The sequence below is a fragment of the Dreissena polymorpha genome, chromosome 1 (genome assembly GCF_020536995.1).
Source record: "Dreissena polymorpha isolate Duluth1 chromosome 1, UMN_Dpol_1.0, whole genome shotgun sequence".
NCBI classification, from domain to species: domain Eukaryota; kingdom Metazoa; phylum Mollusca; class Bivalvia; order Myida; family Dreissenidae; genus Dreissena; species Dreissena polymorpha.
In genome coordinates, this window is record NC_068355.1 from 17,735,898 (window position 1) to 17,763,398 (window position 27,501).

At 34.7% G+C, this 27,501-nt stretch overlaps 1 protein-coding gene across 11 annotated transcripts in view; it reads left to right on the forward strand.

Annotated features, from left to right (window-relative positions):
* The window catches only part of LOC127872828 (RIMS-binding protein 2-like), a 185,902-nt gene that overhangs the window by 72,382 nt on the left and 86,019 nt on the right, over positions 1–27,501 (forward strand). For all 11 annotated transcript variants that reach the window (XM_052416251.1, XM_052416297.1, XM_052416277.1 and 8 more), the window contains 3 exons: positions 9,741–9,851; positions 12,901–12,984; positions 16,077–16,166. In XM_052416251.1, the coding sequence (XP_052272211.1) occupies positions 9,741–9,851; positions 12,901–12,984; positions 16,077–16,166 (285 nt within the window). The remainder of the gene's footprint in view (positions 1–9,740; positions 9,852–12,900; positions 12,985–16,076; positions 16,167–27,501) is intronic.

The following is a 27,501-nucleotide window of genomic DNA, read 5'->3' on the forward strand; positions in this document are numbered from 1 at the left end:
GTCAGTTGAATAACATGGCTGCCAGGGGGGGGGGGGGGGGGGCAGTTTTCTTATATTTATATAGTAAAAAAAGCATGTGAACACTCTAGAAGTCACATTTTTTGCCCAATCATCATGAAACTTGGTGAAAAGATTGGTTTTATATATATCTCAGATGAGTTTGCAAATGGTCCCAAATGGGTCAATAAACATGGCTGCCGGGGGGGGGGGGCGTTTTCCTTATGTGACTATATAGAGAGAAACCTTGTGATCGAACACTATAGAAGTCACATATTTTGCCTAATCATCGTGAAACTTAGTCAATACATTGGTTTTACTGATTTCTTGGACAAGTTGGAAAATGGCTCAGATCAGTGAAACACACTTTTTAGCTCACCTGATTGCTCAGGTGAGGTTTTAGGATTGGTCTTTGTCCGCTGTCCAGTTCGTCCACATTTGGTTTGTAAACACTCTAGCATTCACATTTCTCAAGCATTCTTTATTGAAGTTGCTGAAAATTCTCAGTCAAGTTTGATGATGAGCAAAATCACATAATTAATGCCATAATTATTGCCCCAAGATTGTCCAAATTTTTATTATATTATACAACATCCTTGTAGGCAAAGTTTGATGTTTTATGGGGGGTCAACTCAAAATATAGGTTACCATTTCAAATATTACAAAAACAAAAACACTCCCTACGCCAGAGTTTTGGTTCAATAATGATGTAACTTGACCAGGATGTTTGTCTGGTCAATATCTAGGTCAAGTTTGACATTAGGTAAAGATTGAATGAACCGACTCCTCTCAGGTGAGCGAACTAGGGCCATCTTGGCCCTCTTGTTTTTCTAAAAGTGTCTGGTTGGAGGACGGAAAAAAAAAAGATGGATGACCAAAAATGCTCTCATTTAAAAAATGTTATGGTATGAAGTTCTGCTAAGCAACCACTGTGATTTTTTTCAAACATGTTGATGTACAAAATGATTATAATCAGACTGTAGGTCTTGATGTACAGTTTTTAAATTTGTTTGAATTTTAAAAATAATTAACTGGTTCATAAGTTATGCAATTTGTTCACATGTCCATATAAATAAACTTTTTGGTGATTTTTTTGCGGAGCATTTTGGTCATAGTACCTGTGTGTTTTGCGGACTTCGTGCGTGGAACAAAATAACTTTTTTTCATTTTGCTATCATTTGAATTTATATTTTTGTTTTAATTGTCTGATTTGGTTGAAACTTGCCATCTATATGTTTGTTTTTTTTCACAAGGAATCCATATTTTGCATTAAAAATACTCAACAAACAACAAATAAGCTATTGTAGGTTTAAAAGAAACATTTAAAACACTTTATTACGGTGTGAAAACCGGCGGTAATTCAAACTTTATTAATAAGGACAATCATTTAAGGAGCATCTACTACATTAATGAATAATGGCATTGACTATATTTTTATTACTTTGAGAAGTATGTTAATACATTAATAAGAATAAGTACCTTCATAAGTCTTAATAAGCTTAATTTTTATATAAATAATTTTTTTTCCAATTGATCAACCAGATAACCAACATAAAATAATAACATTAATAATAATGTAATAGTATGCTGCATAAATATTTCAGAATTATTTATTAAAACCTATAATCACACAAATATACATCATCTGAAAGGAAAAATAAATCAAACATCAGAAAATAAAGCATCTCAATTCAAATTGTTAAACAGTTACATCGGGTCATTTGGACATCATATACATCAACTTCTGTTTATCATCACATTTCACAAATTCTACAACAAAACCTATTGTTAAAAGGTTTTCTGTTAGCTGTGGTGGTTGATTTCCAGGTTCAATTAAATGAATATTTTTCACATCTATTTCTTGATAGAAAGGCCCAGGATCATCGCCACCATCCATTCTTGTTGTCTGAAATAACACAAAACATATTTTTACAAACTATATACAAAAAATCAACATATAAATATCGCTATCTTTATGTCCGAATTTTAACATATCCGAAATATAGTACATTGACCTACTTTTTATTTCAGAAATAGTTGGTATCTTAATTACATATATCGTTCCCAGAACATTATTATAATGGAACTGTTAAACACAAATGCTCACAAATGCCTGTTGAAACAGGTTAACATGTGTTTTTGTCATGGTATTGATTAAATAAATAGCGTCCCTAATAATCGTTATAATTATTGATCTCCGTGACAGTTTATTCCAGGATAACACAATTGATAGTTCATGTCATAAAGGAGCCGTTAATCAGATAATAACCCCCATAAACTTGACTATTTTATTTAGACATTCATGGTTTGAAATCGTTTTAAAAACTGTTGATTTTGCGATTTTTGAACTTTGGGAACAAACCGAAGTTTCGTACCCATTGAAAATAACGAAAAAACACATATTATATGCACATATTCTTCACTACAACTGCATTAAACAACACATAAAATTGCATTCTTTAAAATATGGAAGGTTTAAAGTTGACAGGCGTAAATGGGTTTCACAATTCGAGCACCTGTTAAATTAAAATCGTTCTTCTCTTATTGCTTTCATAATAATTTTTAGTCATTTTAATACTATTTATTTTAAAAAATTGTAAAGAAATGATAAAATATTTACTTACAAATCTATTCCATTCAGGATTTCATTTGACGGTTGCATAATTATTGGGAAATTAGCAGACTTTGCTGATGAAAGCGTAGTAGCGTTCTTGAACAAAGATGGCGTAGCGTTTGGTAAATTCCAGCACATGTTCATGATGAAGGATGTTCACGTATTAATGTGGGTACCTAAAACTGGGTTTGTTATGATGATTTAAAACTCATTTTAACTTGTTTTAAAACCCAGCACGCGTTTCGTGTTTAAAAGCCACCTTTTCCCATCCGAAAAAATCGATATTTTTTTAATACATTTTTGGGTTTTTGTCAAAAATAAGAGTCAGCAGGTCAGAAAATCATTTACATAAAAAATTATGGCCTAAATAGGCAATTTATTAAACTGAGTAATCAATACTGCATCGAAAAGGAGAGAAAAGGACAGAATAAAATGTGAAAAATGCAACAATGGTAACAAGAAATATCTTTAAAAAAGATATACGGCGTTGATTGTGGTTGCAGTTAATGAAAGGTAAAGACTTCAATGAATGAGATCAAAGATAGCGAATGTCTTTTTCTGTGCAGTTCTTAGCTGCAGCAAACGCTTTACGGGATGATACGCGGAGTTTTCGCGGCTTATGTTACATTATTACATACTGCTGGTCATGAACGTACAGTACAGCTAACGCGGCACAAACATAATCCGCGGCTACGCCACGGCCAGATTATTAGTACGCGGCGGCCAAATCGTGTGTTCACGCGGCGTATCGCCGTGGCACTCGGCATCGATCTGCGCAACGACGCCGAGTCTATGTTAACCTCGCGTACTTTCGCGGAGTAAATCCGTGAAAAGATATCCACCTACATGTACATACATGTATGTGTAGCGCAGAATTAATTAGGCGCAACTGTTAATGTTTCGTTCGATTATCATTATCATTATTAAATTTGTAATCCGAAACACACTTCCGAATTTTAATGCTAAAGCGACCTTTGATAAATTCTAGCGTCAAATAACCAGTGCTAAAATATCCTTTGTTTCATAAAAAGCGCGCGAAAATTATGCAGACGTGTAGAACGTCGTTTGGAAAGTTTGGGTGTATTTTGTGTTGTATAAATACATGAACATCACGTCAGGCGTAAATCCCGTGTTCAGTGGAAAAAAAACGCCCCGATTAGACGTTATTTCATCATCTCTATATATAGTAACCAATGCCAAAATGTATTTGATACTTAAGGAAATATCGAGAATGTTTGTGTATCGTAAATATTTACCAGCATTTGCTTTAAAACTGGAATATACGGGATTATCGGGTAATTAGTAGCGATATTAACTGTATGATATGAACAAAAAAAAACGTGTTTATATACGCATATTCAAACAATAGTTTTAATAAGCTGATAATTAACAAAACAACAAATACGTCGTCACTGTCTTGATTATTGATGTGGCTTCAAACTGCTAATTTTCTCAGCGTAAATTTAATAGCAAAATCAACATGCAATTAATTTATAAATCCACCATATGCTGGAGCCTTGACCACTTGTATGTGCGAAAACATCATTACGTGACCTTGTTTATGTGTGAAATACATACACTACGGGCGGGAAACAAACTTAATTGGCCAGACACATTAACTATGCTAACATGTATATGCTAATACAATCCGCGCACAATAAATTTATTATGATTTTAATTATTAATATAATTGTTCTTTCAAAATTTGTTAACTACATGTAACTAATAATTTTAAAAAAGATTTTTATTTCATGATGCGCATCGACTCGGCATCATGTCGCGGATAGCGGCATGCCTCGGCGGACAGATGCGAAGTTTCGCGGCGTAATGCGACTTGCCGCCGCATACTGACGCGGCTTCAATGACTGACGCAGCATCGACTCGTTTCGCCTTGCCGCCGCGGATCGCGAAATACGTTTGTTCCGCTTTGGCTGTACTGTATAGATACAAAACAGAAAACCAAAAGAAGAATGGAAGTAAAATCAAAACATATGAGTCAATCGGCCACACGCGAAGTATTCGGACATATTTTAAATATTTATACGCGCGTTCTTCGAACAAACCTGTTTTAGTGGTTTGTCTGGCATTGCTATTTGATTCGATTATTAACAGTATCGAGAATCATTGCGCTCATGCTTAATTCATTAATCAATATGATGGCATAATTCTTGTTAAATTCATTAAAAATAATATTTATCATGGTATTGTTGTAAAACACATAAAGAATCTATTATTGACATACCATATGATATCGCTGGATATCTTCATTTAACATCTGTCTGGTCTAAAGAAAATTCCAGTTCACCTAGTTCACGCTATAGCGTCTTTATTATGTAACGATTATTTTCCTGGCCGCGAACTCCGATCAGCACATAGGGTAGAGAAGCAGCGATGACCTGTATGTAAACTCTGACATTCACACACAGTGGCCGCAAATTGACCCGATATACCTCGCGAGTTGAAATGCAATGCATTAAAGTGAGTATTCGCTTCCACTGCTCTCTATACTTTAACATGTTAACATGTTGACAGGAATATATGGAAGTTAGTACTAAATATGAGAACACATCTTTTAAGTGCAAAAGTTCTCGCGCTGAAAATCTTCTGAAAATAAAAGGTGGACGCACAAACTGTATTGATGTCCAGATTGAGTGTAAAACTGTTCTATCTATTAAGCTTTTCATTAGATATAAATTTGTTTCATGCTGAACACGCAGTAAAACAGTGTTTCAAAGACACGGACATGTTTCCAATGTTCTGGTTGTATTCTCAAATCAGCCAATGCCGTCATTGAAGTGTATTCATCTGTACTTGGCCGCGGGAAGTTTTATTTGAATTCTATTGGACGCTAACAAAGGTCAGGCTAAGGTGAAAAGCTGGCGTATACAGCAAAAGCCGAAAAAAGTGTATTGATCCGTCTCATTTGATAGATCCACTTCAAGTCATAGACAGGAGTCGTTAAGAGATTTTCCTAGTTCTTTCACTTGGTTATGTTTCAGTGCCAATGTATTGAGATGTCAGCCCTTTAGGAGCAGTAAGCCCTCCATAAGTTTAACATTTTAACATAATTTAATATTAGATTTTTTTCAAAATGAAAGCAATTATACTCCTGAGGTATGTGTGACAGTCATATCTGTTATTTTTTCTCATACCAAGAAACACAATTTTCGATAAAGTAAGTTGTGTTGCTAGAATACATGTCTTTTTAACTTCTTGCAGATTTTGTTGCGTTTTAATTATTTATGCCAGCTTTATAAGGTGACTTTGCTAATAATGTTTCAAATTCTCAACTTACATTTCCAGGTTTTTAAATGAACTTGTGTGTGATTTATGATTCTCATTCTGTGACAAGCCTTCAAGCTGACTGCATATTGGTGATGTTATCAAGTATCTAATATTTTCTATAAGCAAAATGTTTATAAAGTCAATTTTTAAAGTGCAAATTTAGTTTTTTCAGGCGTTTTGTGCTTTTTCAAAACCAAGAAACTCCTTTTTGTGGCTTAATACCGTTTGTTTGCCTGTCTACAAACAAAATATGTGAAGACAAATTATTTATAATTGCTGTCTGCAAACCAAGATATTGGATGAAAGTTACATTGGGTTACGCTGTTGATTGTCCACCAGAGATAATGTCCACCTATGTCTGGTGTGGTCTTACTGGATGCAATTGTCATGATTATGTTTCCATGGTTCCTATGAAAGATGATATTTATAGTGCACTTGGTTTTGGTTTGAATAGGATCTGTTGTTTAAAGGAGTGATTTATAAGAGAGTGTTAGAAAACTAAAGAATAAGGGGTTCTTTTCTTGGAATTATCATGAAAGCTGCAGTATTTGCAGATGATATGGTCCTCTGGAGCTTAACATTCTTTATTGATCGATGGTAGGAGGTGGTTATATATATATATTTATATTTATACTTCAGCCATGTGAACAACACAGTATAAATACATTTACTAGTTTAATAGCTTAATTTCAACAGTATAATTCTTACACACATTTGACTACTTCACACTGCAGAATTTTAAACTTATGTTCTTACATTAAAACAAAGAAATGTTTTATATCGTTTCCAATAACTAAAAATACTGAGTGTGATATGGGCACAGCTGCAACTTTCTCACAATAAATTATCCGGTAGATATTTGAACTTGTGAGCAAAAAATTGTCATTGTCCTGTTTGTTTTTTCAATAAATCATAAAGAAATCAGTCATGGTAAAACATGAAAAACATTGCTTGATTCCACTTACCTAATTGATCCTAATTTTGTATGCAGAACTTTTTTTTGTTTTTGTTGTATTTTGTTTATTTTTATGCCCCCAAAGGAGGGCATTTAGTGATCGCACTGTCCATCTGTCTGTTTGTCTGTCCGTCTGTCTTTCCGTCACACTTTGTGTTTAGGTTTTGAAAAATGTTCATAACTTTTATGTCGCTTCAGATGTAACCTTCATATTTGGTATGACCCCTCTGACCTTGACCTTGAACTTAGGGTCTGCGTTTAGGTTTCGAAATCTGCGTTTAGGTTTCGAAAAATGCTCATAACTTCTATGTAGCTTCAGATGTAACCTTCATATTTGGTATGCATGTGTACATGGGCAAGACCTCTCCATACGCACAATTTTTTTTACCAATTTGATCTTGAACTAAGGGTCCGCATTTAGGTTTCGAAATTTGCGTTTAGGTTTCGAAAAAAGCTCATAACTTCTATCAAAGCGTTTTTTGGGGGCATATGTCATCATATGGAGTCAGCTCATGTTTGCAATAATGTTTGCTAACTTGGATTATATGTCCTAGCGTAACTTTAAATAACCAATAATTTCTTAAATAAAGATTGTTAAATAGGGATTTTGATGATTTCTGCATGCCATTGCATATTCTTATGTAATTTGGAATCATTAAAAGTCAGGACCTTGGTAACCTACCCTACTTTTTTTGCGATGTTAGTGTACACAAATGATTTTTTTTTGCCTAAATAGTCTTTTTTTAAATCTAAGCAACAGGATAGTAAACAAGTCTCAATTATATGGTAAATGTGTATAACCTTGACTGTCTTTGAATACTGTTTAATTGTTTAAAAAAGTATTTCTTTATAGTAATAAACTTAATTGTACTGACCACAATATCAAATATAACATAGACATTTAATTTTGAAATTAATTTGATATAGCTACTGATATTATATTTTCATTCTGCAGTTGTTGGTTTCATGTACTTGGTACAGTACTGCCTTGGGTATAAAGAACATGAAGAACATGTATTATGGTGATAATTTCTTGCTAATTGGACTGATTAATACCAGTTGTGATAGTTACCCGTGACCGACTTGTGTTCGGCCATTTGGTACATGTATATTTGCTAATGCACCATGAGTTACAAATATTTAGTGTAGGGTTTATCAGACCATATATCTTCATTGGAATTGATTTGAGAATAGTGTTGTTGTTTTTTTTCGGATAAATTTATATTGAGGCATTGTTGTAAATGTTTGTGTATACTTTTATTGACATCAATGACTTAGATTGAAGTTTTGAGCAGGAAAAAGAAGAAAATATGTTGAGAATATATTCATACAAGGTACCAAGATAAATTATTAAATTGCAAAGTATTAAATATACAGTAATGTTTTTATGTTAAAATTAATTGGACTGTGACAAACAGATTTTTTGATTGATATAAAGATACTATGAATTGTTTGACTGGAAGGCCATAAGAACATAATCTTTCCTTGATGGTCTGGAGTTTCTTACGCATTTTAACGTATTTTAGAGACTGATTTTAGAAAATCTTAGTTAAGTCAAGGTGAGGCATTGTGTTCTTGTGCGCGGTGGCACTAGCAGTGTCCCAGATAAGCTGCGTATCTGCGTCTTTCACCCTATTAAAATGTAAAAAAACGCAAAGAAATTCAATAACAAGCGTATTGAAAACGCAACCATTTTGATTTGTACGCAAATTCGTCAAATTCGATGCGTACGACACAATGGCTTCAATCGAAAATGCTTTGCTTATTTTCGGTAATTTCTCTTTGAAATAATTATCGTCACGCGTCTTTATTAAGCAAGGGCCTGGATGACGGAGCATGAAAACAGTCAAGCTTTATTCAAACTCTCTGCGTTCTAGATTTCATAGTTAAATAAAGCGTCTGATCAAATTATTTTCCTCGACATACATGCATTTTTAATCTGACTTTATCCGTCGCTCATTGTACATGTATTTAAAAAGCGCCTGTACTTTCAGTTTCTATAACGATGCGAAATAAAAATATCTAAGAGAGGTCGAAAGACGTCCGCTATTGTTGCGCAAAAATATCAGTCGATCGCAAACTGTTTCGAACCAAGAAAGCAAGAGCCAAATGATCATTCGTGTTATCGATTTTTTTTGTTTTAAGTTTATATTAAGGACAGTTTCAATGATTAAAATGTTATGAAACATCAGTTTATTAAAGTTAATTATGATAGTTTAAAGTTTTATTGAATCAATACAAGTGAGCATCTTCCACAAAGGTAAAACATCAGTGATATAAAGGTATGCATTTTTATTAATCATTTCACCCTATTTCAAGAAGGAAATCACCCTATTTTTCAAAATCAATGGGTGAAAACCCTATTTCTCAAATAATTATCTGGGGCACTGCACTAGTTTACCTTGTCAAATGTTAGAAAATCCAAATTACCATTCTAGAAGCCACATATATGGGTCAATATTAATGAAACAAGGTCAGAATGTTTGTCTTTTTAATATTGAAGCCATTTTTGAATCTTGGTTTTAAATTGGGTAAAAAATCTTTGTCACCGAGTCAAGACTTTAACATGCCATTCTTATAAATTGGAATCTGAGGAGCCCTACAACTGGCCATCATCGCCCCCTTGTTTTGATTATGATAGTGCATTATATACCCCTTTGCATGTTGGGAAATTTTCGTTTGCTAGAATGTCGTCTGCAGAATTTCTAAAAATTAGCATTTTGTTCGATTTTTTTAAGAATAATACTATCAGAATAGCAAACAGTTTTGATCCTGATGAGACGCCACATTTTGTGGCGTCTCATCTGGATCCAAATTGTTTGCAAAGGCCTTCAAAATTCGGTTCGAGCACTGAAAGGGTTACTTATGACATGACTTTTGTGTTGCCAGGATTCCAAGCTTGTCAGCATCGAGCGTTTTAAGGAACTGGAAGAAACCCACGAAACCCTTAAGGGAGAAATTGTTAAACTTGAGAGGGCTCAGAGTGACACAGAAAGACTTGTAAGTATTATTACATATGTACCTTTTTTGCATAATAAGGGACTCAAACCCTTTCTACTTATATATGTATTTTCACACATTTATAGTCCCTTAGGAAAGTATATTTTATTTAAGATCTTTCTTACAAGCTGTAAGTTTCTTAATTTCTTACAAGCTATAAGTTCTTAAAGCTTTTTCTCCAAACCGTAGATACTGATGAGCAGCAAACAGCATAAAACCTTCACAGACTGCGAGTTCCTCACAGGCTATTGTGGTTTTATTCTGTTTGCACATTGCTATTTTCCCTTTGCTTCTCAGTGGGAAAAGGTTAAACAACTATTGTTCCAAAATTGAAAGTTTATTATTGACTTAGACATGTCTGAAATATGAACTATGAACAACATTAATTTGAAAGGACATAATTATTTATTATAATTGGGTTTATCAGTTTCATTATATTGATTTTCTATCAGAAATAAGAGTACATTAATTTGTTAAATCTTATTCCAAAAGTTGTCTTCATATTGTCATCAATCTTAATAAAATCCGTTTTTAGCACTTACACGTCCTACATTTTTCAATGTTTATTCTTAACATTTCATTAACCCATTTATGCCTAGTGGACACTCCCATCCTTCTAAATTGGATTAATTTTATTTCCAAAATTAGGGATGTCTAGAATATTTATTTCTATGTTAAGAATATTTCTTACAGAAATTTCTTTAAGCAAATAGGGCAGACCTTGATGAGACGCCACATCATGCAGCGTCTCATCTGGGTCTATGCTGCTTGCCAAGGCCTTTTTTCTAGACGTTAGGCATATATGGGTTAAAATGTGTTTACTAGTAATATCTTGGTAAACTTTAACTACCAAATCATCCGAAGAGTATGGCTTTATAACCAGAATGAATAAAATCAATCTTTTTCATTATTATAAATCATTATCTCAGGTGCAAATCTTTATTTTGCTTTTGCATCTAAAGTTTCATTTCCTCTAAAATCTACATAAATCATCTTGTGGTTTCACAATGCAATATTTCTTATCATTTTACCGCAAACATATGCAACACGCTCTCAAATAGCATTATTGTAAGCACACAACGGGAAATTCAAACAATATAGATTTCCAGACAGTTTAGGCGTATTATTGCTATTGCTGATATAAACAGCAAGATGAATGTGTCTGGCTCATTTGTAATTAAGTGCTGTTTTGTCATACTGACAGCTTCTTGAGTGAAAAGGTTCGAAGAAATCGGCAGTATTTCTTTTGAGTCATCTTATATAAGTCATATTTAATTAACTATAGGAATACAACAGTAGATTTATATTGACAGGTCGAGTTGTGTGATATTTTTTTGAAAATTAACTGGTCTGAGAAGACTCATAAATATTGAAAGACTGTGTTTCATTGTCCATTTCCATTTATATCTTTTTATCACAACTTGCAAATTGTATGAACATTTTAGCACATAATCTTACCCATACCTCTCGGAATTGTTCGTAAAATGTTTTGCAGTGTAAAATTAAGCATTAACTCTTTCAGTGCTGGAAATGAATTTTGAAGGCTTTTGCAAACAGTTTGGATCCAGATGAGACGCCACAGAATGTGGCGTCTCATCAGGATCCAAACTGTTAGCTATTCTGATAGTATTCGTAGAAAAGAAAATGCTAATTTAAGAAATTCAGCAGACAACATTTTAGCAGACGACAAATTTCCCAGCATGCAAAGGGTTAATAATGTCAATATTAAGCAGAAACTGACCGCAACATGCGTATTGTGAGCTTTTGTTATCCTTTGTTCATTGTATTTTCAGAATTTCAACATTTGACTTTTGAAACTATAGGCCCCAATTTTTGCCCAATATTCATGTTACTTGTTCAGAGCATTTGTCCCAGTGATATGTTGGTCTCGTTGGATACTGTGTCAGAAACTAGGTCACGAGTTCAAATTGATATAAAACCTTGTAAACACTTTCGAGGCCACATTTATTGCCCAATCTTCATGAAACTTGATAAGAAGATTTTTCCAAATTAAATATATGGGCATGGTTTGAAACTGTGTCATGTGGGGTCAAAAACTAGGTCACTTGGTTAAATTAAAGAGAAAGCTTGTTAATGCTCTATAGGCAACATTTATTACCCAATCTTCATGAAACTTGGTTAGAAATACTGTCCCAGCGATATCTAGGCCCAGTAAGTAACTGATTCACATTTGGTAAAAAGGTACGTAAATAGGTCAAATTGAAGAAAAGGCTTGTGAATACTTCTAGCTTGATCTTCATGAAATTTGGTCTTAACAATATTCCAAATGATAATCTTTGTCATGCAGGTTTGATGCTGCGTCTTGTGGGGAAAAAAATTAGGTTATTAGTTATAAATTGAAGAAACACTTGTGAACACCCTAAAGGTCAGATGTATTGCTAAATTCTGACAAAATATTTGCTTATAATAGCTTAAAAGCTTAGATGAGTTTTGAAATGTGTCATGTGAATTCAAAGGTTAAATTACAGAAAAAAACGTTAACACACAAGAAGTCAAATTTGTTTGTGCTATAGTCACGAAACTTAATCTGAATATTAATTCAAATAATTTCTCCTGGGAGTGAGTTTTGGTTCCTGTCCACTGAAAACATGGGAGCCATCTGGCAGGGCAGTTTTCCTGATGGGGCTAAAGTAAATCATGTGAATAAATAGGCACTTAATTACCCACTTCTCATGAGTTTTGGTGAGAAAAATTAAATCTGATGTCATAAAAGCTGGAAACGAATGAGGTTTGTTTAAAGACATAATGCTGCAAGGCGTAGAGGCAGTTTTACTTGAAGTCTGTTGTGAAAGCTTTTCGGAACACTACCTGCATAGAAACGTGTAGATTTTTGGGTTGGCAGATGAATCCTTTGGGCCTTTCAGACTTTTGTTTCCTTTACATTATAAATGCATTTTATATTGAATTAAATATGAGAAATCTACATAACCACCTGCTCTTGTGTTGCAGAAAGTTTTAGTTTTACTAGATAGATTGTAGATGTAGACATGGTGTATGTTAAAGTTCATGGCAATCCATATATTTTCAGGAAATAGAGCTCACCCAAAAGAAGTTGGAATGTGAACGATTGAAAGGCGATATCAAGGATGAAAAACTGAAATCAAAAACTCTTGTAAGTAAGACTAGACATTAAATTCTTGATAATAATTTCTCCAATTATCACAGCTGTTAATCACAGGCACCACCTCTTTTTTGTGATGCATCGATAAATGAGCAAATGCTTCTTCCAAGGTGGCGCTAAGGACCTGATGTTTTCAAATGTCATGGATTTTTTTACAGTGAGTAGGTTTTATATGTTTGTTTAAACACCTTTCGCATTATTTTTAAAATTGGGAAATGTATTGTGATTCCCAGAAGATTTATTCATCCGAACATATACTGAAACATATAATAACAACCCATTTAGAAACAATGTTACCTTTATAAGTTGAGGTATTGAAAAGTTTTTAGAAAATTTTGTTTTGCCTGTATGACACGCAAATTTCCACCATATGAAATCCCTAACAACATCAAAAAATTACTTTGAACATGTATAAGTAGTTCCATGCACAAAAACATTAGCTTTTTATTGATCTGATTTATAATTTGGAATTTTTATGCCCCCCTTTGAAGATGAGGAGGTATATTGTTTTGCACATGTTGGTCCGTCCGTATGTCGGTCCGTCCACCAGATGGTTTCAGGATGATAACTCAAGAACGCTTATGCCTAGGATCATGAAACTTCATAGGTACATTGATCATGACTCGCAGATGACCCCTATTGATTTTCAGGTCACTAGGTCAAAGGTCAAGGTCACAGTGACCCGAAATAGTAAAATGGTTTCTGGATGATAACTCAAGAACACTTATGCCTAGGATCATGAAACTTCATAGGTACATTGATCATGACTTGCAGATGACCCCTTATGATTTTCAGGTCACTAGGTCAAAGGTCAAGGTCACAGTGACACGAAATAGTAATATGGTTTCTGGATGATAACTCAAGAACACTTATGCCTAGGATCATGAAACTTCATAGGTTTATTGATCATGACTCGCAGATGACTTCTATTGATTTTAAGGTCACTAGGTCAAAGGTCAAGGCCATGGTGACCTGAAATAGTAAAATGATTTCTGGATGATAACTCTAGAACGTTTACGCCTAGGATCATGAAACTTAATAGGTACATTGATCATGACTCGCAGATGACCCCTATTGACTTTCAGGTCACTAGGTCAAAGGTCAAGGTCACGGTGACTTTACACAGTAAAATGGTTTCCGGATGATAACTCAAGAAAGCTTACGCCTAGGATCATGAAACTTCATTGGTACATTGATCACGACTCGCAGATGACCCCTATTGATTTTCAGGTCACTAGTTCCTAAAGAGATGGAGCCAACGCCAAGTAGTTGGCACATATGACAGGAACGAGGCAGCGCGAATGAACATTTCAATTTTTGGTGCCTCGCATTCACTTTTTTGTCCTATTTCGGTTTGAATGTTTGATTTTTTTTGCCCCATTTGATCATAAAGAAATATAACAAAACAAGTGAAGTCTACATAATTATAAAGAAACATGTGTTGCAAAGAGATTTTGAAGATTTTTGTCATTGAATATAAAACTGGAAAGAAAATGGAGTATAATTAAAAATGTTAACGATAAAAACCTGGGCTTTCCTATTTTTTTGCAGATGCTAGTAGGAACAAACTACATATTTTAGCCTATTTAAGATTCATTGACATTTGCCTTTAAGTGAATTAAGCAATGAAAAAGGGGACAAAACTCTTTGTTTCAAGCAGAAGTAACATCTTTTAATTATTTTGTGAATAATGTTACTGTATAAACACATTTGTTAAGAAAAAATATTTTGAGAGTGTTGAAAATTGAGTTTTGTGATTTATTTAAAAATACATATTTTTGGTTTATATGTACAATAAGTTTTTTGGTTATTGACTTCTTATTTGAGTTGGTTACTTGTATAGTTTCATCCTTTTTTATTGAATGTGTATTATGTTCTTTATATATTTGGGTTTAATTTTTTACGTTTAAAAATAAAAATAAATATGAAAAAGGACCATGATATATCAAATATTAGTCTTGTGATGGTTCATATATCACGCAATGATGCCACCTCATATCCTAAGTGCTACCTCCTTGGCATGAGCTCCATCTCTGTTGGAAAAATACAAAATTATCTATTAGATCTGCAAGAAGCCAAATTATATATATGTGTTTGTGCTTGCAACAACTAGTATATGTTAAATGCAATGGTTTGATGTCATTTGCGAATTTATTTGATATAAATTTGTTTGTTACAATGGTGAAGGACTTCGATTTGCTTTTAAAAATTCCAACATGCTACAACTTACAAAAGTTCTCATGTTTCCAAATGGGTTGTTATTGCATGTTTGTGTACATTTGTGGATGAACTCATCATTGCTGAATTGCATGACATTGCCTGATTTTTAAAATCATGCGAAATATGTTGGGGAAAACATATTAAACCTACTCTCATTGAAGAATTATCTGTGAAATTTCGAAACATCCGGTCCTTAGTGCCATCTGGAAAGTAACATTGGCTCATTTACTAAAGGATGGCAAAAAGAGGTGGCGTCTGTGATTAACAGCCGTGTTCTTATGAATATAGATTGCATTAAAATTTGATTTTAATGGATGGATATTGAAGTCATAAGCAAACACTCTTTGTCTCATTATCTGCCAATAATTTAAACTAGAATCATGCAATTTCCCAAATCAACATTTTAAAAGATTTTTTTAACTCTAAAATGTTCAATAACTGAATTCATATAATTATTTAAAAAAAAAGAATTAATAAACAAAGTGAATTGTATTTATTAAAATTGGTATTGAATATTTTATGCAAAAAAGCATTTTGCTAAAATTTAATAAACTACTTTAGTTTTGCACATGTACAAAATGAACTGAATTTTTTGGAATAACTTTATGTATATTACATGCGTTAATCAAATAAATGAATGTAGTTTTTTTTTTAGAAAAAGTCATTAGTCAAAAACAGGATGTGGAAATTATACTTTGATATTAAGTTATTGCTATCAAATAATTGATTGTATTTAAGTGCCATAGACAAATAGTAACCGTTGCTCTTGTTGCTTGTGTAAATGTAAAGTGCCCACAAATAGAGTGAATAGGTTAAGTGTCTGCCATTATGATGTTCTAAAAGTTGCCGTCTGCTTGTGACAGGAAGAGGAGGTAAGCAGCACCCAAGAGGAGAGAGACAGGCTTGCAGAGCAGGTGTTCAGTCTCCAGGCGCGGCTTGACCACCTCGAACAGGTAAGGGGCGGCCTAAGTTGCAGGTCAAGGAGTGGGGGCCATTGACCATTGATGATTGTTTTGCCTTTCAAATGTTCATGAACTCACTGTTGGTTAATAGCGACCATATTGTTGATTCATGGATGACATCCTTGAATCATTACAAAGTGCAGGCTTTTCTGTCCTTCCGTCAGTATTATTATATAAGTACCAAATATTTGTATTATTGCCAGTGAAGGCAACGTTTGAAAGAGAGTACATTGAAGTCACTATGTTGGTTAGTCATTAAGGCTATTTCATATATCTTTGATGTTATTTTTTTATCCTGGAAGTTGTGAAATGGTTCACGAAGCAAATGCATAGTTGTTTTACTGCACTTATTAAATGTTTTTTGGAGTTACAATATGTAATCACATTTAAAATAAACAATGACTTTGCTTCAAAGAGTAGTACTATGATGATGTAAAATAGCAAGGGCAAGTAACTGTAACAAAAATAAATTGCTTAGATATGTAGGAGTAGTCTTTCTTGAATTGGTTGGTAGGACAGGGCTGTTCTAAATTGTTAAAAAATGGTTGGTGAAATGCAATATTTCTCTTTTTTATAATTAGTAAAAACTATTATATTATCATTTCTTTGTATTTTATTATTAATTCGAAATAACAATGCCTGTATTTCATGTATATTAATCATTTGTATCTGTTGATCACAACTAAATATAATTTTGCAGTTGAGCTCTTATTTCAAAGAGAGGCCAGAATCATTGTATCATGAAGCATTAGATTTCAAAAGAGACATCTGAGAGCCATTTTCATTAGTTGACATTTGATGACCAAGATTGTTAGTGGGAACATGAAATTAAGGCACCCCACATGTCTGTCTTGTGTGTTTTGCTTGTGACCTCATATATGGCTTTCTTTTATATTACTATTTTCAAGACCTTAGTCACTAGCAGACTTATTGTTTCAGGGCAATAAGTGATGAATCCATTTATATTCAGCTACAATTGTGTCAATTATTTTATAAAAATTTCAAATCAAAATTATCCGATATTGTTTCAGCTAATATTTATGTCGTGTAATTTTGTTTTAGTTGTACGTTTATCTTTTCTGTGCAAGATGATCATTTGTTTTAGTATATTTATGCCCCCCTTCAAGGAAGAGGGGGTATATTGATTTGCTCATGTTGGTCCGTCCGTATGTCCGTCCATCCACCAGATGGTTTCCGGATGATAACTCAAGAACGCTCATGCCTAGGATCATGAAACTTCATAGGTAAATTGATCATGACTCGCAGATGACCCCTATTGATTTTCAGGTCACTAGGTCAAAGGTCACTGTGACTCAACTTAGAAAAATGGTTTCCGGATGATAACTCAAGAAAGCTTATGCCTAGGATCATGAAACTTCATAGGTACATTGATCATGACTCACAGATGACCCCTATCGACTTTCAGGTCACTAGGTCAAAGGTCAAGGTCACGGTGACTTGACACAGTGAAATGGTTTCCCGATGATAACTCAAGAAAGCTTACGCCTAGGATCATGAAACTTCATAGGTACATTGATCATGACTCGCAGATGACCCATATTGATTTTCAGGTCACTAGGTCAAAGGTCAAAGTCACAGTGCCAAAAAACGTATTCACACATGGCTGCCACTACAACTGACAGCCCATATGGGGGGCATGCATGTTTTACAAACAGCCCTTGTTTACAATTATTTTCATATTGATATTTATTATTTATTCAAATCCCTGTTATAGGCTAAAGTAAATTAATTTTTTCCTCATTATTTATGCATCAACCATATCAGTAAAAATTATAAACGCCTTTCATAGCGCCTTTTTCTTTACATGGGATATCATCATGTATCTTAGTGACATGTAACAGTGTGCAGTCACAATTCTGATATATAATCATAGTGGGTTTAAATAGTTTAAAATTCATTTCTAATGTAGGTAAATGTAAAATGAAAAACAAGGAACCAAATTACACTTCTGGGTTGATTTGTCATATTTTATCTGCATTTGACAGGCATGTCAGTGATAAGGCTGTCTTTTATTTTGATTGCTTATAATGTTGAGCAGCTAGATTTTATAGTTTTGTTTAGCGCCAACACTACTTATTTTTATACTTCCAGTTTTTTATTTGCAACACAATCTTATTAATCAAAAGAAAACGTTTGATCGTTTTATAAAATGTTTTTGGGTGTAGGATATTTGACCCACATTGTGCTAAAAAAGGTCCTAATGCCATCTGTTTGTCATCTGCACTGTTCTGCATTTTACTGTATGCATCTGCGTGCTTTCGCCGGGCCATGTTCATCAAACAAAGCAATCTTGTTAAAATTCAATACATTTTAATGTTGGTTTTATTGACATTATGCAATAAAGTATGCATTGAACTTAAATTTAAAACAGCATTGTATGAAGAAATGATGTTTTACTAGCAATTATTTTTTAACTGTAAATCACAATTTAAATACATTTACAGACTGACATATTCACAACATAGTTGTTAAATAGCTATATTACATGCCAGTTTAATCACATTTTTCGATTAAATGAAAAGCAAAAAGCATAACCAGTGCAAGAGGCATCTCGGAAATTGCTGCAAAGCATGTTGATGACAGCCACGCTCTAGCTGTCATAGACATTTCCTATTGCCGCTACATTTGACATGCGTTCCATCATGTTGGCCACAGAAAATGGGGATTGACAATGTTACATTGAATTTGCAGGCATATGTGTGCTATTTTTGGAGAATGTTTGATCAGCTTGTTAGCTCATCCGAGCACAATGTGCTCATGGTGAGCTTTTGTGATCTCCTTTAGTCCGTCGCCCGTCGTGCGGCGTCAACATTTGCCTTGTTAACACTCTAGAGGCCACATTTAATGTCCAATCTTTATGAAACTTTGTCAGAAGATTGTTCTCAATGATATCTTGGATGAGTTCGAAAATGGTTACCTTTCTAAGTTTGCTTGAAAAATACGGCATTTTTTCTTATATGGCTATATATGGCTATGGTAAAATCTTGTTAACACTCTAGTTTTGCTATTGTGGGATACTGACATTATTATAAAGCATCATATACATAAGTTAGTAATTCATATTGTTTTAGTATTATCAATATATGCTGACATTTTATTTAATAGATTATTGTTTTATAATTATCAATATATGTTAATATTTTGTTTAATAACTTTAATGTCTGCACTACATTACAATATAATTTTAACCAAGTGTTTATTTATTTTTTTATCTTATATTAAAATGACTTTTGATTTTCATAGTGTAATTTTTCTTCATTTTTGCCAGTTCGCCTAGCGTAATTTTTTATGGAAAAGTCACTTTTTTCTCGATTTGCGTAAGCAGTTATCAAGGAGAAATCTTTTTTGTGTTATCTTATATATCTTGTATTTCGTTGCAATATTTTACCATTTAAAATCACTCAATACAAATTGTACATTCTGTAACTTACTCATTCAGTTCTCTTTATTGATAGTTAAATCACAAATCAAGTAAAGAATATAACAAACTTATGAACTAAATTAAAGCATTCAAGTGTGTTACAAAGTGCTTTATATATTGAAATACAAACCCCACCCCACAGAATATTTTTTTAGGGGAGGGGTACATTTTGGTATTGATATACACTATGTCTAGCGCAATTTCTGCCATCCACCTCACTCCCACCGTGGACAATTTTTCGTGAGCGTGGAAAATCACCGTGATCGGAAGGTGTTTCCATCATGATAGATCGCGTCGACAGTGGCTGAACACCGCGGGCGTTACTGGGAAATCGATCTCACGGTGGACCACCATGATCGTGGTGGACCACCGTGGCCTCGGTGGTTCGCGGTGAAATACAGGTAAATGTGAATGAACATGTATATTTCGATATTGCAGACCGTAAAATTTTTGCAAAGTTCTACTATGTTTTGTTACATTTGTATGTTCATGTGTATACATTGTAACTTTATTGTTAACAATCATCATTATTTTCTATTGTTTACCCTAGTTCCAGAATCATTTGACATGTCGTACATCATTCACATTTACCTGTATTTCACCGCAAACCACCGAGGCCGCGGTGGTCCACCGCGATCATGGTGGTCCACCGTGAGATCAATTTCCCGATAACGCAGAGACTAACACCGCAATTCGCCATGGTGAAATCACCGTGTTCAGCGGTGTATCGTGGTGAGATAATAATTGTCCACTCTGTGCTGAATCACGGTGATGCGATGTGGATGGCAGAAATCGCGCTAGACGTAGTGTATTTAATATAATTTTTATGTCCCCCACTATAGTAGTGGGGGACATAATGTTTTTGCCCTGTCTGTCTGTTGGTCTGTTGGTCCGTTGGTCTGTTGGTCTGTTTGCGCCAACTTTAACATTTTGCAATAATTTTTGCTATATTGAAGATAGCAACTTCATATTTGGCATGCATGTGTATCTCATGAAGCTGCACATTTTGAGTGGTGAAAGGTCAAGGTCAAGGTCATCCTTCAAGGTCAGAGGTCAAATATATGTGGCATAAATCGCTCATTTTATGAATACTTTTGCAATATTGATGATAGCAACTTGATATTTGGCATGCATGTGTATCTTATGGAGCTGCACATTTTGAGTGGTGAAAGGTCAAGGTCAAGGTCATCCTTCAAGGTCAGAGGTCAAATATATGTGGCCCAAATCGCTTATTTTATAAATACTTTTGCAATATTGAAGATAGCAACTTGATATTTGGCATGCATGTGGATCTCATGGAGCTGCACATTTTGAGTGGTGAAAGGTCAAGGTCATCCTTCAAGGTCAGCGGTTAAATATATGTGGCCCAAATCGCTTATTTTATGAATACTTTTGCAATATTGAAGATAGCAACTTGATATTTGGCATGCATGTGTATCTCATAGAGCTGCACATTTTGAGTGGTGAAAGGTCAAGGTCAAGGTCATCCTTCACAAGGTCAAGGTCATCCTTCACAAGGTCAAGGTCATATATAGGGGGACATTGTGTTTAACAAACACATCTTGTTTTCTACAAACAAAATATTTTAATAACCTTGCAATCTTCCAGTTGAAACAACAATAACACCAGTAAAGTACACAACTCTCGTACACAACAGTGTTACCAAATGACATCAATTGTGAGGAAATACATTTTATTTGCTGGAATTTAAATTGAAGGGTGCTTAACAGTTATTTGTTAATGGATTGTTTTGGAAATTGGGGCAACATTAATTTCTCATAGCTCTTTAAAAAAAAGCGACATCAGAGCTCAAATTTGTGCCCCAGTTGCCTTCTTGGCCTACCCCTGCATATTAACAAAAGGGAAAACCTGTCTGCCTTTGCATAGAACTTTTGTAACTGGTGGATCTATGCATACTCAGCAGTCTATTACATACAATCAAAGTTTGTTTAAGTTTTTTCGAAGCAACATTAATGTCCACATTATGCTATGTTGCCATAGATGATAGCTCAAAGTCTTTTGGATTATCAGATGTAAGCCCCCATGAAAAAGTCATGGTGCACAGGAAGTGTGGCGGGCAATAAATTCTTTTCTGAACCTATTGTATGCCCTGCAATGATCAATATCCATCAGCCTTCGCTGTTCTCGACAGTGCTCAAAGCTTGGAAGCAACCCTTGAAATGCTGAGTGTCAAACTGACAATAAATTGTATTAAATGTGTTCACACTTTTTTATGCCCCCCTTCGAAGAAGAGGGGGTATATTGCTTTGCACATGTCGGTCGGTTTGTCGGTCCGTCCACCAGGTGGTTTCCGGATGATAGCTCAAGAACGCTTGGGGCTAGGATCATGAAACTTCATGGGTAGATTGATCATGACTCGCAGATGACCCCTATTGATTTTGAGGTCACTAGGTCAAAGGTCAAGGTCACAGTGACCCGAAATAGTAAAATGGTTTCCGGATGATAACTCAAGAACGCATACGCCTAGGATCATGAAACTTCGTGGGTAGATTGATCATGACTTGCAGATGACCCCTATTGATTTTGAGGTCACTAGGTCAAAGGTCAAGGTCGCGGTGACCCGAAATAGTAAAATGGTTTCCGGATGATAACTCAAGAACGCATACGCCTAGGATCATGAAACTTTATAAGTAGATTGATCATGACTCGCAGATGACCCCTATTGATTTTGAGGTCACTAGGTCAAAGGTCAAGGTCGCGGTGACCCGAACTAGTAAAATGGTTTCCGGATGATAACTCAAGAACGCATACGCCTAGGATCATGAAACTTTATAAGTAGATTGATCATGATTCGCAGATGATCCCTATTGATTTTGAGGTCACTAGGTCAAAGGTCAAGGTCACGGTGACCCGAAATAGTAAAATGGTTTCCGGATGATAACTCAAGAACGCATATGCCTAGGATCATGAAACTTCATTGGTAGATTGATCATGGCTCGCAGATGACCCCTATTGATTTTGAGGTCACTAGGGCAAAGGTCAAGGTCACAGTGACCCGAAATAGTAAAATGGTTTTCGGATGATAACTCAAGAACGCATATGCCTAGGATCATGAAACTTCATAGGTAGATTGATCATGACTCGCAGATGACCCCTTTTGATTTTGAGGTCACAAGGTCAAAGGTCAAGGTCACGCTGACCCGAAATAGTAAAATGATTTTCGGATGATAACTCAAGAACGCTTTTGCCTAGGATCATGACACTTCATAGGTACATTGATCGCGACTCGCAGATGACCCCTATTGATTTTCGGGTCACTAGGTCAAAGGTCAAGGTCACAGTGACAAAAACATATTCACACAATGGCTGCCACTACAACGGACAGACCATATGGGGGGCATGCATGTTTTACAAACAGCCCTTGTTTTAAGTGGTATACAATGATTGTGATTTTTAGTGAGGCTGTTTTCAGAGAAAACCCGAGCTATAATGTCATAGCCAGCTCGCCGTCCGCCGTCCGCCGTAGGCATTGTGCTAAAACCTTAAAATTGGCTCTAAAATCAAAGTTCTTCCACCTACAACTTTGAAACTTCATATGTACATGCACCTTGATGAGTTGTACACGCCACACCCATTTTGGGGTCACTAGGTCAAAGGTCAAGGTCACTGTGACCTCTAATATCAAACTTTAACATAGGCTCAAATCAAAATGCTTCCACCTACAACTTTGAAACTTCATATGTAGATGCACCTTCATGAGTTCTACACGCCACACCCATTTTTGGGTCACTAGGTCAAAGGTAAATGTCACTGTGACCTCTAATATAAAACTTTAACATAAACCTTAACATTCGCTCTAAAATCAAAGTGCTTCCATCTACAACTTTGAAACTTCATATGTAGATTCACCTTGATGAGTTCTACACACCACACCCATTTTGGGTCACTAGGTCAAAGGTCAAGGTCACTGTGACCTCTAAAAAAAATAAAAATTATGACAAGCTTTCGCAGCCGAGCATGGCACCCGTTATGCGGTGCTTTTGTTAGGAGGTTATTTCAATTTGCTTTAAACTTGAAAGAATGCAATGCTATAAAATGGAGCTTTATATATTGAATTAAGTTATAATTCCATGGAAACACACACAAGTTGTATATGTGCTCAATATTGAAAATTGTATACATAATGTTATTTTTCTGGTCCATTGGTTTTGTGCCCCAAACACCTATTTCTGTAAGTCTGATCTCCAAAAACTGGGCGTAAGAGACTGGGATGTCAATCTTTTATATTGAATGATACATTTACTTGTCACTATCAAAAACTCAGTCTAAGAGACTGGGATGTCAATCTTTGATATTGAATGAAACGTTTTCTTGTCACTATCAAAAACGCAGTCTAAGAGACTGGGATGTCAATCTTTTATAATGAATGATACGTTTTCTTGTCACTATCAAAAACTCAGTTTAAGAGACTGGGATGTCAATCTTTTATATTGAATGAAACGTTTTCTTGTCTCTATCAAAAACTCAGTCTTAGAGACTGGGATGTCAATCTTTGATATTGAATGAAACGTTTTCTTGTCACTATCAAAAACTCAGTCTAAGAGACTGGGATGTCAATCTTTTATTGCATGATACGTTTTCTTGTCACTATTAAAAACTCAGTCTAAGAGACTGGGATGTCAATCTTTGATATTGAATGATATGTTTTCTTGTCACTATCAAAAACGCAGTCTAAGAGACTGGGAAGTCAGTTTTATGTATTGAATGATACGTTTTCTTGTCACTATCATAAACTATCACCATAGCATGTCAGAATATGCAGTAATGGCTGACTCTTTCCTTCATATTCTGTGAAACCATAATATTGTTTGGTGGACACTATTTTTTCTTGCATGTAATTTATCAGACATTTTGCAAAATTCATGAATTAAGATCCAACCATCATGCCATGCCAGCTTATCAATCCAACAATTTGATGTCAACAAAAATTAAATGAATCCACTGGCGATGTAATGTTTTTCGTACATTAATAAAAGTTTGAGTATAATGTCTTGATGTTATGCTTGCAACAGCAATAGTTTGTTAATTAGCTTATATATAATAAGAAAAAAACAACACTTAAATAAGGAAGATTATTGCATTAAAAAAAGTATTAAACAGGGCAATAATTGCAAGGAATTATTTTACCTTTACATGATACAAAATATATAAGTATGCCTTAAGTAGATAGTATAAAAACTTCCTGCCAATGTTTTCATTCAAAGTAAGTCAACAACGAAATCAATATTTCACTAATAGCTTTTGCATAATTGTATTTTAATAATGAGTTACGTCATCCTGTCAGTAACACATTCATTGACTCCAGGGATACATGGATGACAACTCTTGTGATAATTTCTTAATCTGCTAATGGGATAAATGTCAGAATTTCTTATTGTAAATCATTTTCACTAAAGCTCTTTTTTTACATTATACTGGTATATTTATTGCTTGAAAAAAGAACATTGAACTGCGTGATGATCTTCGTAAAACAGGTGCAGACTGAACTTCAAAAGATTTGGAAGTTAGAAGATGTTGAAATACTGCGTGATGATCTTCGTAAAACAGGTGCAGACTGAACCTCAAAAGATTTGGAAGTTAGATGTTGACATGTTCAATAAAGAATCTATCAAAGATAATGAAATTCATGTGTTTGAAGTGATCGGATATTTTCAGACAGGGGAATATCCCTTCGCTTATTCATGTCTACCGGTAGGTCTTCTTTGGTGCAAAAAGAGAATCTGGTGGTTAACAAATTAAAATTTAACCATTGCAAGGGGAACAAAGTTTTGCTATATCTATTAATTATAGTTTATAGATAACCTTTTATTATCACGTATCTGGTGTTTGTTATGAATCAGTGATAATAATTAAGATGCTTGTAAAATCAAAGAAGCAATTTTAAAACGCAATGATGATAAGTATGCTTTGTTATATCTTTCCTGTCATCATCAACATCATTGTCAAAAATATATATTTATGGTGCAGAAGTATTGTTATTGAAGAATGCACATACAAAAGACTTGCTGACAAGCATACAGGTGCCTCATTAATACGTGATGATTTCCGGCCAGTACTATTATGAGAAATGGCTTGTGTGTGTGAAGACATGGCAACCAATCGGTCTTCTGCCAAGCCACTGTCAGTTCAACCCTTTCCCACTCAGAAGCTGAGTGAACATGGCTATGTGCAAAAAACATACAACCAGAACAGTAACTTATGTCTGAGTAAGTGTATCAAACAGAATAATTCTTGGGTGTGTTAAATTTGGGTGCTCAGGAAAGATTTGTGTTACTCAGGATATAGTTGGTTAGTCATGATCTATTTGGTTGCTCAGGAAAGATTTGTGTTACTCAGGATAAAGTTGGTTAGTCATGATCTATTTGGTTACTCATGATATATTTGGTTTCTCAGGATAGATTTGGTTAGGATAGATTTGGTTACTCAGGAAAGATTTGGTTACTCAGGATAGATTTGGTTACTCAGGAAAGATTTGGTTACTCAAGATAGATTTGGTTACTCAGCAACGATTTGCGATGACACATTTATTTGCCAAGTGTTCTTGATAATCAGGCTCCAAGACTTGGTGAATGGCTGTTTTTGGCACAGAACGTAAACCAAGACTTGGTGGCTGGCTGTATTTGGCACAAAGTGTAAACCAAGACTTGGTGACTGGCTGTATTTGGCACAAAGCGTAAACCAAGACTTGGAGACTGGCTGTTTTTGGCATAGAACGTAAACCAAGACTTATGGATTGGCTGTACTTGGCACAAAGCGTAAACCAAGACCTGATGACTGGCTCTATTTAGCACATAGCATAAACGAAGACGTGGTGACTGGCAGAAATAGGCACAGAACAAAAACCAAGACTTTGTTACTGGCTGTATTTTGCACAGAAAATAAACCAAGACTTGGTTACTGGCTGTATTTGGCACAGAAAATAAACCAAGACTTGGTTACTAGCTGTATTTGTCACAGAAAATAAACCAAGACTTGGTGACTAGCTGTATTTGGCACATAAAATAAATCAAGACTTGGTGACTGGCTGTATTTTGCACAGAATGTAAACCAAGACTTGGTAACTGGCTGTATTTGGCACGGAAAATAAAGCAAGACTTTGTGACTGGCTGTATTTGGCACAGAATGTAAACCAATAATTGTTTTAATTCATAAAAACTCTAACTGAAGCTACTGGACTGACAACATGTCATTTTCTCCTAGAGAATACTGTCTACAACAGTATCACCAGTACCACTGTCACCAAATGACCACAATCTGTAAAACTATGTGACAATTACAGGCCTAGAACATATGATTCCAAAGTGTGCTCTATAAATAACCAACTGTTGGAGACGCTGTTGTAATTCTCACTGGTATCGGATATAGAGGGGGAATGCAACGGCTGGATTTGTCACAGTGTGGTGATAGTCAATGCTATTATACATGCAAGTGTATTGGTTTAGCAAGATATTATTAATTGACTGATTTTCAATGTGGTTAGAAAAAAATGGAAACAGATGAATTTAATTTATTATTAATTTCTAAGGATGTTATTATAGAGATAAATATAGATATAGCAGTAAGCGCAGATAGTACTGAATGAAAAAAAATTGAAGTGATGAATGGTCAGTTAACAGTTATTTGTCTTTTATTTCTTCTTGCGATAAAGTAAAAGCACGTGATTTGATTTTATTCCTGATGTTTTCTGGCAGTAATCACAGGCATAAGAATTGAATATAACCTAATCTAGATGACGCTGATTTAATTGAAATGGATACAAAAACATGTGCATAAGCAGTAAAATGGCTTTAATGGAAATTGATGCTGAATTTTCTCCTGTAATGCATAGGATTGCCAATTCTTGTGGCTAAAAGAATGTGTGTG